Source organism: Manis pentadactyla, chromosome 1, assembly GCF_030020395.1.
Source record: "Manis pentadactyla isolate mManPen7 chromosome 1, mManPen7.hap1, whole genome shotgun sequence".
Lineage (NCBI taxonomy): Eukaryota > Metazoa > Chordata > Mammalia > Pholidota > Manidae > Manis > Manis pentadactyla.
The window spans coordinates 192174006-192187474 of record NC_080019.1 but is presented as its reverse complement, the minus strand read 5'-3'; the positions used below and the strand labels follow the sequence as shown (position 1 = coordinate 192187474).

The 13469-nt window shown below is 46.0% G+C and overlaps 1 protein-coding gene across 2 annotated transcripts in view; it reads left to right on the top strand.

The window, feature by feature from the left end:
• The window catches only part of DSCAM (DS cell adhesion molecule), a 713077-nt gene that overhangs the window by 609836 nt on the left and 89772 nt on the right, over positions 1–13469 (top strand). For both annotated transcript variants that reach the window (XM_057504762.1, XM_057504765.1), the window contains exons 17-18: positions 7862–8102; positions 9612–9758. In XM_057504762.1, the coding sequence (XP_057360745.1) occupies positions 7862–8102; positions 9612–9758 (388 nt within the window). The remainder of the gene's footprint in view (positions 1–7861; positions 8103–9611; positions 9759–13469) is intronic.

Sequence of the window (13469 nt, the reverse complement as noted above, 5' to 3'; positions counted from 1 at the left end):
ACGCTCTCCTGCTCTTCCCCTGGTCTAACCCAGGGCGCCTCGGCTCTGCCCGCCACCCTCTCTGAGGGATTCCTCCCGGGCTCTGGGACTCCGAGCCATCACCCTCCCAGCCGACTGTTTCTCCGAAGTCCTGTCTAGCTTCGCGGAGCTGCAGCAGCCGCCTCCCATCTTCACCAAGGCCTGATGGTGAAGGCAGTGGCCAAACAGAAACTTTAGAGGGAGTCACGACCCCTAGAGGCCCTGACATCAGATGGGAATATTCCCAGAGACCAGCTCCCAGCTGACATACACAAAACCAAGCCCGGGCCACCTATGGGCTGTGGATTCCTCTGTTAGGTCATTGGCCAAAACCAGGAGAGAAGCTATTATGGCTGGTAAGAAATGCGATCTGTGGTCACCAGACAGTGTGCTATGCAAAGAAAAACAAAATTCAGAGAAAGGGGGGTCCAGCAAGAGAAGCTATTTTACGAATGTTGGTTGGTTGGATGAAAGATGAGTGAATGAATTAATGAAAGAGGAGCCACCTAACACTTTAGAAATTTAATAGAGTCCCATTTTGCAGACCTCACCCTCAATTTTATCACATAAAATGATAAGAACCTGTTTCTAAAAATCTACGTCTGTGTCCTCTGTCCACATACACCCTTGGCCACCATCTGCTCCCCAGCTACCACGTCTGACTAGATAAGGTGACCATCAACCACATCAGTGTCATTGGCCTCTCCCTGTCATTCAAACTCCAAACACTCTGTCATTCACCATTTATTTCCCGAACCTAAGCTAAGTAGCTCCTTTGTTCCAAGCACACTTCATAGTCCGATCATGCCCACTTCTTATTTTTATAATATTTCATACCACACAGCCCCTCTGTGGACCATAACTTTAGGGGTGGGGCCATGGGACTTACCTATGCCCTGTCTGCGAGTTGGATTGACGGGGTGGTTGCACCTGGTGCCATGCAGCTCTAAGGGGAAAGATAGGCAGGAAAGTGCATGTGAGGCAGCAAGGCCAACATTCTCCTCTCTCTGACGTCACTCCCACATCATCATCCTCACCCAGAGAGGCTGCCCTGCCAGCCCGGCGTACAGCCAACTCTCTGTCCAGCTACGTAGCTGCTCCCCTCCCGCCAAGGCCCGTGTGCAGCAGAATCTCTTTGTGACTCACAGGACCATAAAGGTCTATGGTCTTATTTACATGTGTTCACGTTTGTTCTGCAAAGAGACCAGGAAAATGCTTTACTGATGACCTGAAAAATCGGGAATGGGCAGATTTAACTAAATCATCTATCCCAAGTGAGACCAACTCCAGACCGTTTTTCTTTCTTTTTACATTCATATTTCTTTTTTCTCTATCGAAGTATAGTTGATATAATGGTTCCAAGTAAACAGCATAGTGACTTGGCAGCTATCTACATTAGGAGGTGCCCACCCCAACCAGACCTTTCAGTGACCCCTCCAAGACAACAGTGATTCTCAGACACTGGCGTGCACCAGAATCCCCTAGAGGGCTTGTGAAAACACAGACCACCAGCCCCCTGCCTCTGCTCCCAGCGTGTATTTCTAGTCCAGAAGAGCTAGGCGGGGCCCTAGTGTTTCCCTAGCCCCCTGTACATGCCTCCATCCTCTGCCCCACAAACACCACAGATCCCTCCATGAGGGTCACTCTGAGCCGCCTCCCATGCCTGAGCTGTCTTATTTGTGCTCTTGTGTGATCCGTGCCTGCTGTTTGCTGTCCTGTGGGTTGCCCCTTTTAGCCATGGTCAGGCTCCCTGGAGGCTCTGGTGAAGTGCCCCCTTCGCTTATCGAGTAACTTCTGTTTATTTGGGGAGCAGAGAGGGGCTGGAAGAAGTATACAAAGAAGCACAGCAGTCCACCACCACTGTAATTCAAGGGAAATGAGGATATGCTACATTTTAAGTGAATTGGGAGGAATCTAAAAGAAAGATGTTCAATTTATTTTTCAGCTGAATTACTCAATGTGCCCTGTAGCACAGTGCTCTTGGAATGCAGAATTCTGCAGCTGAGGCAGTCACCCCCCGGGTTGGTCAGCAGGTGAATCCTGGCACTGAGCAAAGTCCATTTGCCTGCATTGGGGAGGGAGAGGGCAGGGTGCCAGAGACAGGACCTGGCTGGTGGCTTCTGGGAGCAGAGATGCTGGTTCTAGTCACTCACATCCATGATTGATTGGTGTGATGCAGCTCTAAGGAGCATTTGCACATCCCTGTTTTTATGGTCCTTTCTAAGATCTTTGAATCTGCCACAGGCAGCTTGCAGGCTGGTACGGACGCATAAAATACAGGCACCTACACACCACACAAATGCATTGACACGACGCTGCAGTTGTCCTGGATGGCAAAGGAGACAGTGTCTTAAAGGATGTAAGGGCTGGGAGGGATTCGGAAGCTGGCAAAGGACCCTGGAAAGGATGGAGAAAGGTTATTTAGGGAGACTACAGGGGCAATAATAATGTACCAGGGCTGGAAAGGGGAGAGAGAATGCAGCCAATGGCAGATAAATGATGTGGATGAGGAGGACCAGCATCATCCAAAAGGAAACCAAAGGGAGAGAAAATTTCGACATGAGAAACAACAGTGAGTAGATAGACCTTCCCTTAGAACTGTAGTACACTTGAGAGAAGGCAAAAACAGAACGCTCATAAATCAAAGCGGTCTATGCTTAACAACATCTTCCTGCGTGGAAAGGGGCTCAGGTTGCTCAATTCTTGGATACAGAGTGAAAGGAGCCGTCCTCCACTTAGTTTTTTTTCCCCCATTCACTTCCTCTCCAGATTCTAACCTGGCAAGACAAACGGCTGGCTAGAAAGGTATAATTTGATATGTAGTGGTGGCCACGAGGGAGATGCAAGCGCCCTGTTCTTGCTGGACTAGTGGAGGTAGATCAGTGAGTGCCGGTGGCTGTGGACGGCAGGAGAGGACTCCCTGGGCTGAGGCAGTCGAGGGAAGCTTCCAGATGAGCTGGAAGCTGAGCTGGCCGTGCAGGATGAGTTGGGTTTTGGTCACAGAAAGGAGGAAGCTGAGCAGTCTCTGATGGGGCTTCCGTGAGATGGGAAAATGTAAAAGCTGGAATTTGCGTGTTTATTCAAGCAGTCAGAGAGGATCCTAGCTCATCCAGAAACATCCAGGACGCTAGTCTGGAAAGATGACCCCAGGGCTCAAACCTCACAACAGGCAACGAGGAGGTCTGGTGGGGAGAGGGCGTGATCAACACTGCTTCTCAGGAAATCTGCCTTCTCCACTATCATGCAACCCACACTCGAAAATGCTTCAAGATCCCTACCTGATTTCTTCTTTCTTTTCTTCTTACACCACCATTAAGTCCATTCACTTAGTATCATGAAAGCAGTAGTTATGTTTTACCCATTTCATCAATATTTAACAGCTAGATGGCAGTATTCAAAAACTGAGTCCCCATTAGGATTTTCTCCTCTGCATGCACCAACCAACATGGTCTCCAGAGCCGAATGGTTTAAAGTACCATCCAAGACAATTGTTCAGAACAAAGGGTGTTAGGTACTAACTTGTCTTGGCGCAGTAGGAAGCCCACTGCCAACAGGCTGAAGTGCCTTCACGGGTACCCCTGAACCCCGCTTACCCCCTCCACTGGCTTGCTGTCCACACAACTCAGAGAGAACTTCTGGGTCACTTCCAAAACACTTCAGCATTTGTACCACAGCCCTAAAATCCCCTACACTTAATGTACAAAATGCCTTTATTTATGGATTTTTTTCAAAAAGAGATCTCTGTTTTTCAGTATGTCCTTAAGGATTTCTTTCATGTAAACATATCCCTAAATTGAAATCTGACCGTTCAGCCTACAAGTTAATAACAAAACATAAACTTTGCCTGGTATAGTTAGAATGTTGGCTTGTTTTTTGTGCATGACAATATAACACTTTCTCTTTGCTATCATTTGGTAAATTTTTCTTTGATTAAAAATACTTTGTTTACTGTAACTTTACAAACCTAATTCACAAACTTTGCAAAAAGGAGAACAATTATTTTAGGCTCTGTGAATAATGGAAACTAAATTCAGCTCTTAGAAAACCTTTGGTAGAATTCCAGCTCCTCGCCTACCCTGAGAAGTATGTTTTAACTTCAGTTTCTTTATCTGTAAGGAAGGATAACAAGACCTCTTGGAGTGGTTGTGAGGACAGCTGGGAACACATGTATGTGTAACATCCCACTTGTGCACTGACCAGGAAAGTAAGTGCTGAGCAGGTGGAGGCCGTGGAGGTGGGAGCGGTGATGAAGGCGGTGTGACGGTGGTGACGCTGGTGAGGCAGGTGGTGGGCGGAGCGCTGGCGGTGGGACGTGGAGGCAGTGGTCGCAGTTGTCGGATGTGGTGGTGGTGACTTTGGTGGTGGTGACGGTGATGCCGGAGATGTGGTGGTGGAAGTAGAGTGAGAATCGCTTGGTGGTGGTCATGGTAGGGGTGCAGGACCTGGGGGGATCTTGTGATTCCATTAGAAAGATAAATAACCTAGAGCTGATTTCCACACACTGTCTTTCATTGAAAGAGCTTTATTGAGATGGAATGAATGTACCTTTCCTTCACAGTTTTAAGTGAATGCTCAGGTCTTTCGTAGGTTCACAGACATGTGCAGCCATCACCAGAAACTAGTTCAAGGACCTTTCCAGGGCCCCACAACAGAGTCACATACCTATTAGAACTCACTCCCCACCCCCATACAACCTTGGTGAGATTGTTTCAAAAGCCTCTGGGGACCTGCAAGCTAGGAATGAAAAGCTTGTGTTCCATTTGTAAGAAGCATCAGTCACTTCTTTCCCAGGCGCGATTCACTCTGCAAGATAGCCATAGATTATACCAGAACCCTGAAAAGAAAGGACCACTACCTTCAGAAAATGCACCACTTTAGTCCACACTTATCTCTTCAAAACCAGGATGTCCCATGTCAAGGAAACTGGAAGATGGTTCTCTCATTTGTTCCTTGTGAGAAATACGGTTTCTTAAGTTGCATATTTATTGCACATGCAAAAGATTTACAAAAAAATCCTATCTCATTAACAGCCAGTTGAAACACAACCTTTCTGAAATAAGACAGCCAGCCACTTCAGGAACTAGGTTCCAATAAATATACCTAAAAGCAGAAAAAGTATATTACAGAAGTCCTTAACACAGCATTTGTGGTAGAAAATAAATTACAAAACGATAATATCCCTGACAATGGGAAAAGGGTTAAATGAAATAAAACATCAATATATGGAATATGATTTTTAAAGACTGTGAAGTAAACATGGGAACATGATCATAAAGCATGTGAAATGAAAAAAACTGGACACCAAATTGTGCAGAATATGAAGACGACCATGTGTTTAAAAAAAAACCCAAATCTTCGATTTCTCTTAGATAAATAGAACTGTATCAAAAATATAAATAGCAATTGCTTAGGAGTGATGGCTACATACTTCTATTATAAAACGAAATAAAATAATTTTTCTACAAAATATTTTGCGGAAGGACCCAGTAAGCAAAAACAAACTTTATGTTACTCTAGGAGTAGCAGGACTAAAATTTAGTTCTAAAAAAAATATTAAGAATGTTCTATTAATTTTTAACAAAATATTGAAGTGGAATAGAATAAAAACACCTGTGTTTCCTATCATACTTAAGCAGTTAGAATGTGATTTTACCCATGGAGAGGGGGGCAAAAAGCAAGATGTCTCCATGTTGCTTGTGCAACCAGAAGACAGGCATAATCAGTCCCCCAAGTCCAAGGGGCTAAGTATTGGCAAGCAGGTCTCTGTACTTGCAGGAAATGCAGCTGACTTGGTTGCAGTATGGACACATTTTCTTACGCGCATTTGCCTCCATTGCCTGCACTTCCTGCTTGACCTGACTCCCTGTCCCCGGACTGTGACCCTGACTTGGTATCTTAAGGAGGCTTAAACTTTCACAAGGAGCCAGTTGAAAGTTAGGGTATTTGATGCACACAAATGTGATTTTTAAAAATATTTATCATGTGTAGTTGGGTCACTGTATTTAACACTGGACAACTATGTGAAAGAGTAGAAATATCTTTGTTTTAAATTTGACTCATAGATGCCTTTTGTAAGAAACAATTTCATGAATTAATTAAATGACAGGAATGCAATCTCAGTGGTTGTGATCAAACAATTCCCATGTAATTTAATTCTCAAAATCTAAAACCTTTAGATCTGATTTCAGAGCAAAGTGAAAAGTCATAGTTCATCAATGCAAAAACAGGACTGCATAGATATTTGCTTATAATAAGGAGGTATGAGCTCTTATGTCAGGGTCTAACCAACTTGGCTAGAAAGGAATGGTTTACACTGATTTCTATTACAGCCATGGAAACGCACCACGTCAGACTGGTTGCTGAGCAAAGCAACTGGAATCCAAGAAAGCCGTAAATGAGGAATGATGCTTTTAAAAAGAAATGTGATTTCACTGCTTTTGTGTAGCTCAGATTCACACCTAAAGACAGCCAGAGGCAGTTCACCCTACTGGGAGGTTGGCATATCAAAATCCATAAATATTTGCTCAATTCACTAATGCCGCATATCTGCTTAGAACTTTCTGCCTTCTCACTGTGTGAGTTCCCCCCTGGTTCACGTCTTGCCCCTGGTGGAGGACACACCCCACCATGCTTCCCACCCTATCTGTTCTCTGTCATTTCTCCCGCTGTGCCCCAGGCACCCTCCCCAAGATTCCATATCCTCATCATATTTGGCCATTTTCTGGATGCCCGCTGGCCTTAACCACCCAGTGCCTACACCTGGACACTTTAGATTTCTCTACGGTTTTTTCTCTCCAACTGGACTGTCAGGGAAGAGAAAGCTTATCATAGCCCTGAGAGACCTAAGTTCATGGTTTATAGTTATATGCACACACACACGTTCACACACATGCACACACACTCACATATATACACATACACACACATAGCCCACAGACAACACAAATACACGTGCAACTTGCACACACACACACACACACACACACACATATATATCTTGACTACTGGAAAGTCTGAAAAACTTCTATGGCTTTAGAGTACCACTTTGGTGTTATTCTTGTATTTGGCAAGAAGCTGGTTTCTTCAAAAAGGCCAATGTGTCAGCCAGCACTGCTCTGTCGTCCACTCAGCAGACCCTTTACCGTTCGCAGAGAGAAGCTCACTCCGGCCTCACGCTTGCCCGTTTCCCATCACTAGAAAGTGATTCTAAAATGTCTTAGGCCCTAATGAAAGAGGTCTGCCTTCCTGCCAGCTGTGGATGCCCTTTCCCCTCTAGCTTTCACCCTGGAAACACCTTTATTCTGGAATATTCCATTAGAGTGTGAGCTTCATGAGGCCAGGGACCTTTTTCAAAAAAATCAATTCTGTCCCCCAGCACCTAGAGCGTTCTGGCAGAGCGGCTAGCTCATAGTTCGTCGGCTGCATGCACAGAGATCGGTGTCCCCACGTGCCGGCTGGGGTACACCATGGCCCTCCAGCACTCCGGCCGTGGCAGCATGCTGGAGGGGCTGAGAGCTCGGGCTCTGGGGCCAGATCGCCCTTGTGCCTTAGGTTTGTGAGGCCTCCTGCGGCACACGAGGGTCATTGGTAGCACCATTTGTAGTCCCGTCTCCCAAGCTGGCTGAGGGCTGGGTGTCCTCACACAGGCAGAGCGCCTGGCCAAGGGCCGCCGCGCAGAGTCAGCGACTGACTGACTCCTGGAGGGCCGACACTGCCGCACCCACTTCTCTTGTTACAATGCCTTCTGATTTTAGTGTGTTTCCCTAAGAAGCGAGGGGCGGGGGGCAGGTCCCCCCTGCCATACTCAAGCATTCTTCAGCGTGCTCTTTTCTTTCCTGTTTAGGCTCCCAAGAAACATTTGCAAAATGGGATTATCCGCGGCTACCAGATAGGTTACCGGGAGTACAGCACTGGAGGCAACTTCCAGTTCAACATCATCAGCATTGACACCACTGGGGACAGTGAGATCTACACCCTGGACAACCTAAATAAGTTCACCCAGTACGGGCTGGTGGTGCAGGCCTGCAACCGGGCTGGGACGGGGCCTTCTTCTCAGGAAATCATCACCACCACGCTCGAGGATGGTAGGTTCCGGCGGCCTCGGCTCGCGCCTCTCCTTCCCCAAAGGTCTGTTCTGGGGACCCGCAGTGGTGCCTGCCGGGCCCCTGCCGGCTTCACGGTGACAGAGGCGTGGGGCCCGTGGGGCTGGGGGCGCCGTGAAGAAGCTCGTGGACCACTTTGGTTCCGTTCTGCCCCTGACAGATTTTGACTGCACGGCCAAAATCCATTCCCCGGCCGGCATCTTTCTCATTCATTTGAAGCACTAGAATCGGGGTTTTTCAAGTGCAAACCAGGCTCTCCCTACGACTGCAGAGGGAGTCTGACCAGAATGTAGAAACCCGATTTTCTAAGAATTTCTCCCAAATCAGTGTTAAGGAGGATTTTTTTTTTTTTTCTTTCCTCCTGTTTGATTTGTTTTCTATTTTCGAGCATTCTGGACCGAAAACAGACAGGCGCCGACTTCTGGGCAGATCGCACGGTGACCGAGCGCCCTCTAGTGGCCAAAAGGAAGTTACCACGGTGACAGGGAAGACAATTCACCGTGACAGTGAAAAAACTCAAAAGCTCCCATTTCTAGTTGTGCTTGAAGTGAGAACGCTGGTTCCAGAGCCACAGGCGTTTGTGTGCAGAGACAAGATTCGGGGTTAATTGTAGCATTAAGTTTAAGACAGCAAGTTTGTGCTGCAGTCGCCTCTTGTGCAATTAGCCACTCGATCATAGGTTTGAGGCACAGGACGCCTTACATCTATAATTTCGGAACCATTTTTACCGTCAATTTACAAGCCTGAAGACTGGGATTTCCTTTCCATGTTCAGAACCTTTGCAGTCATGGTTAAATATGCCTTCTGGTTTTCGATTCGATGCTGATTTTTCACTGATGTTTGTGGTTCAGTCAATACCGTGTCCCCTCTCCCAGCCACAACGTTTAAGGTTTGCACAAACTCAATGTGAAAAATACTTCAAATATTCATGTGGCCTGTACCTTATTTCCTCTTTTCCGTCTGACAGTGTTACAGTCCAGAAAGGAGGCTTGGTGGCGATGGGGCAGAGTGCACTATGATTGTGTCTGCATTTTAGCACTTTTCAGTAGCAAGGCTTCCAGCTTGGATGCCAGATATTACTAAATATGGAGGGAATGTACTGTATAAAGTAAACGTAACTTAAAACAGCAACTTACAAGAGTGATGGGAAAACACAGCAAACAAGCAGTGGTCTTTTACTTGTGAAGTAAGATCAGAAGTTTCCCCAACTCCTTAAGCCCAGGGCGACCTCCTTTAAAGTGGAGAAGTTAAGCTGGAAGGAGAGACTATGGAAATCTATTAGGACATATGCATAAACTCATAATATTTTACTGACTTATCACGATATTTGTATAGGGAAATGATACTCATTGTTTGCCCTTAACTTGGGGGATTGAGTGCAAGTTTTTCTTTTGTTTGCACATTGAAATATTAAACGAATGCTGCTTATCGAAGATTGCTTCGCTACTCAAACCGCCCACAGTTATTACAGATTTAATTATTTAATTTCAGTGCCCAGCTACCCCCCTGAAAATGTCCAAGCCATAGCAACATCACCAGAAAGCATATCGATCTCCTGGTCCACACTGTCCAAGGAAGCCTTGAATGGAATTCTCCAGGGCTTCAGAGTCATTTACTGGGCCAACCTCATGGACGGAGGTAAGAGGACTAAAGGAGCATTTTGAGTTTGCCCCAAAGGATGCTCGATGGACCCCCCTCTCAATATGGGGTTCAGGATGTGGGGGCACATCTTTATCATGGATGCTTTCCTCTTTTCCCCTGCCCTTCAGTTCTTATCTTTCATCCAAAATGTTAACAGGCATATACAGTTGTTTAGAACACCCTGCATCTTCCAAAAAGCAATCTGAGGTATAGGAGGGAGGTGGCACTTGGGAATTTAGACATGAATGTGTTTCCCTAGTTGTGAGCATGTATGTCAAGTCTCTGCAGGTGGCACCAAAACCTTGGTGTATCTAGAAAGTTCTATGTGATGTGTATCCCAAAAGGCTGACCTCTTCTAGTTCCCCAGTAGAACTCAGCGGGTTCGGCAAGAATGTCAGAACACCTTGAGGGGAAAATGATACCCCTCGAAAGGTGTTCGAGGGGCTAGGTGGTGGCAGGATGGGAGCCAGAATTTCTGGGGAGTATACAGCTTAGTGTCTTTGCTTTCCAGTGGTGGAGGCTGAGCCCCAGGCTGAGCCCCACTCCATGAACACGTTAGGTGCACACCTGTGCTGCACCCCTAACAGGACAGGCCTCCCAAAGTCTGCTCTCTGCTTATGTCCCAAGATGGGCCGTTCACACACACGCCCTCCCCTGCCCACCCATCCATCCCTGGGGGTGCTGCCCCTCTTTCTGGGGCTGCTTTCTGGGACATGCTCTCCTGAATTAGGACAAACACAGACAGAGCCTTCCAGATACCTCCCATCCCCACTCAGGGCTACCAGATAAATGGCACCCACAGGGCTTTGGAGACTGCAGGGGGAACCGCTATTGGTGCCAGGGTAAAGGACGGGAGACACACTAGCAAAATAAGCTTAATTTGCAGATAAATAGCAGCATGGGAGCCTGAGCTGTTTACATCCATCTCAGACTTGCTTCTCAGGGCCGAGGACAAGGCCCAGCTGCTTTTGATGTCAAGTGTAGTACCCAGCACTAGAGGCATGCTACAGACTCACCCCTTGACCCACAGCAGACACGGTAACGGGGCAAATGCTCCTCGCTGGGCTCATGCAAGACGCTGGGACTGCACAGTCTGCTCTGCTGGCGCTCTAGGCCAGTGCGCAGGGAGAATCTAATGCACAGAGAGTCAAAGCCCAGTAATGCTCCGCTTGCCCCGCGGAGGGACAGATGATTCTTTAACATCTCTCGTCCCCCAGAAAAGCTTTAAAAAATGCTTTACCATAGGTGTAAAGCATAGAACAATGAAAGTTTGTTGAAGTATCTGTTTTATTGACACAATACATAGGATATGATTGTCTATACCTGTTCTCGTTCCTAAACCTCATCTTGAATAAGATGACATTAAACACCTTAACACACTCACCTAAAGGCAATTGCACTGAAATCTTACGTTTTTGTTCTCGTTGGACATATTTCCAGAGTCCCATGGTGACTGTTCATCCATGGCATCCATGTTCACAATCATTCATGCCTGCCAATATTGCCTGTTAGCACCTTAGACCTACGATGGGTAATGTGGTTAAGATATCACCAGTTTTAACCTTTTAAGGCTTCAAAAGCTTGACTATTCAAAAACATAAAAGTCTTTAAATAATGAATGTTTGGAAATGCATACAATTTTAAAGATACTTTTACTCCCTGTATTAAGATCAAAGGGATATAGAGGCTCTACACTTAACCTCCAGAAGATAAGAAAGAAACCCTCAGAAACATAAACCTACTTAGAAACAGTCACTCAGCACCTGCTGCTTGTAAGAGATGACATTCTGAATTAACAGGCGACTTCTGCTGAAGCACCCTCAGGTCAGAGCCCCAGGTTCCCGCAGACATAAAGCATGTAGTGACTGTGTAAAGGACTAGACCCACCAAGCCCTGCAGAAACATCTCTCTCCCTCTCTCTCTCTCTCTCTCTCTCACACACACACACACACACACACACACACACACACACACACACACATATGATCACGTACACATGCTCTCACACACTCATGGGGACTGGGAGAGACAGATTGTTACTACCTCTGTGATTAGCAATTGCCTCAAATGCTTTCAAAAATATGTATAAGAAAGAATTTTGGCATTGTTAATGTGAACAGATAAAATAAAACTCGTTAATGTATTTGATAGGGCAGATAAAATATACAGTATGTCAGTGAAATTTCTGAGTATTGTGTCATAATCAGAAAGTTCAATACTCTTTAAGACCTGATGGAAGCAGTTCACCTAGATTGCTAGTAAAATAGTGTACCTCACAAAGTCACCATCTCCATCTGAACCTGAGGAACTTTTCATGCCTTATGTTTCTTCAAGACCAAAATGGTCGTTTCTGAAGTGAAGGAACATTAGGTGCCAGTGAGGGTGCGTGCTGGGCTGCTGGGATGGACGGGGGCACTTCACAGAAGTTATTTCCACCGCTATTTTGGCTTCTGCCTTAAAACCCTTTGAGAATGAGGGAAGCTATAAGAAAATACATAAAACAATTGTTTTAAAATATAAATTAAAAAAACTTCTTGTAACAGCATCAGTATGATTTCTAAGTTTATTTTATGTATTCATTTTATATTATTTTACTCATAACTTCAACTAAACATTATTCTTTAGCTCCTTGGATTTTTAAAGTTACCTTACTGGGGCTCTGAAAGGTAAATGGTACAAATCCTACTTAACTCATAGAAAAAGAACCACAACCAGAAGGAGAGGCAGATGGAGCACCCTGTGCACACTGGGCTTGTTTTGTGATTTTCTTTTTCCTCCATATCTGCTAATCTAACCAAGCACCTGCTGGTCAGGAAAACATCCTCCCACCAGAGAGCACAGGTGCTTGTGGGGCACACAAGTAGTTTTAGAAATCCTTGGGGGTAATTTTGAAGAGTTCTGACTACAATTGTCCTCCTGGTTTGTGATAAATCTGTTCATTAAAGAGGTATGAACCCTAAATAATTAAACATTTAAATATTCATTCCAAATGGATAGTAACTCGTGAGCAGATGTGACTCTGTTGTTGAACTGTTGCATCTTTAAAATGGTCAGGAATGGTCAGGGTGCTCGCCCCTGTCCCCCTGCTCTGAGCCAGGCTTCTCATCAAGGTGTCTCATTCAGGAAGAGCAGAGCTGAGCAGTACAGATTTCTCCCCCTTCATAAAGTCAGAGTGCACTTTCCCTGCCAGGTAGACACCCCTGGGCCCTTCTTAAAGAGAAGAAGAAGCAAAAACAGAAAAGCAGAGGCCCCAGTACGTCAAATGTTTTAGCAAGGTTCCTATCCCTAGCACCCGGCGCACAACCCCCGCATAACCCCACTCCCGGATGGCGAGTCCGCAGGTGTGTTGTGAGATCTCTGGCACGGTGGGAAGCTCCTAAATTAGAAAGTTCTTGATGAGATCTACACTTAAACTTTTTCCATTAGCATTTGGAGTCTTTCACCCAACCCAGCTGACCTCTATGAGATGTGTTCAAGGAAACGAAAAGTGTAAATGAATAACACAATGGAAAGAGACCCGGTGCTCACGGGACGGACCCATCCTTCAGAGGGGAACACTTCTGACCCGCTTGGGGCTAAAGATGGGTGACCTTTCGAGTGCACATCAACCGCACGCATGAGCAGACTTTTCTTATCTCCATAAGCCTCTTGAGCTTCTAAATTGTGGCCCCTAAAGTCTGCATCCTGGGTGCCTCTCCAGAAGACCCT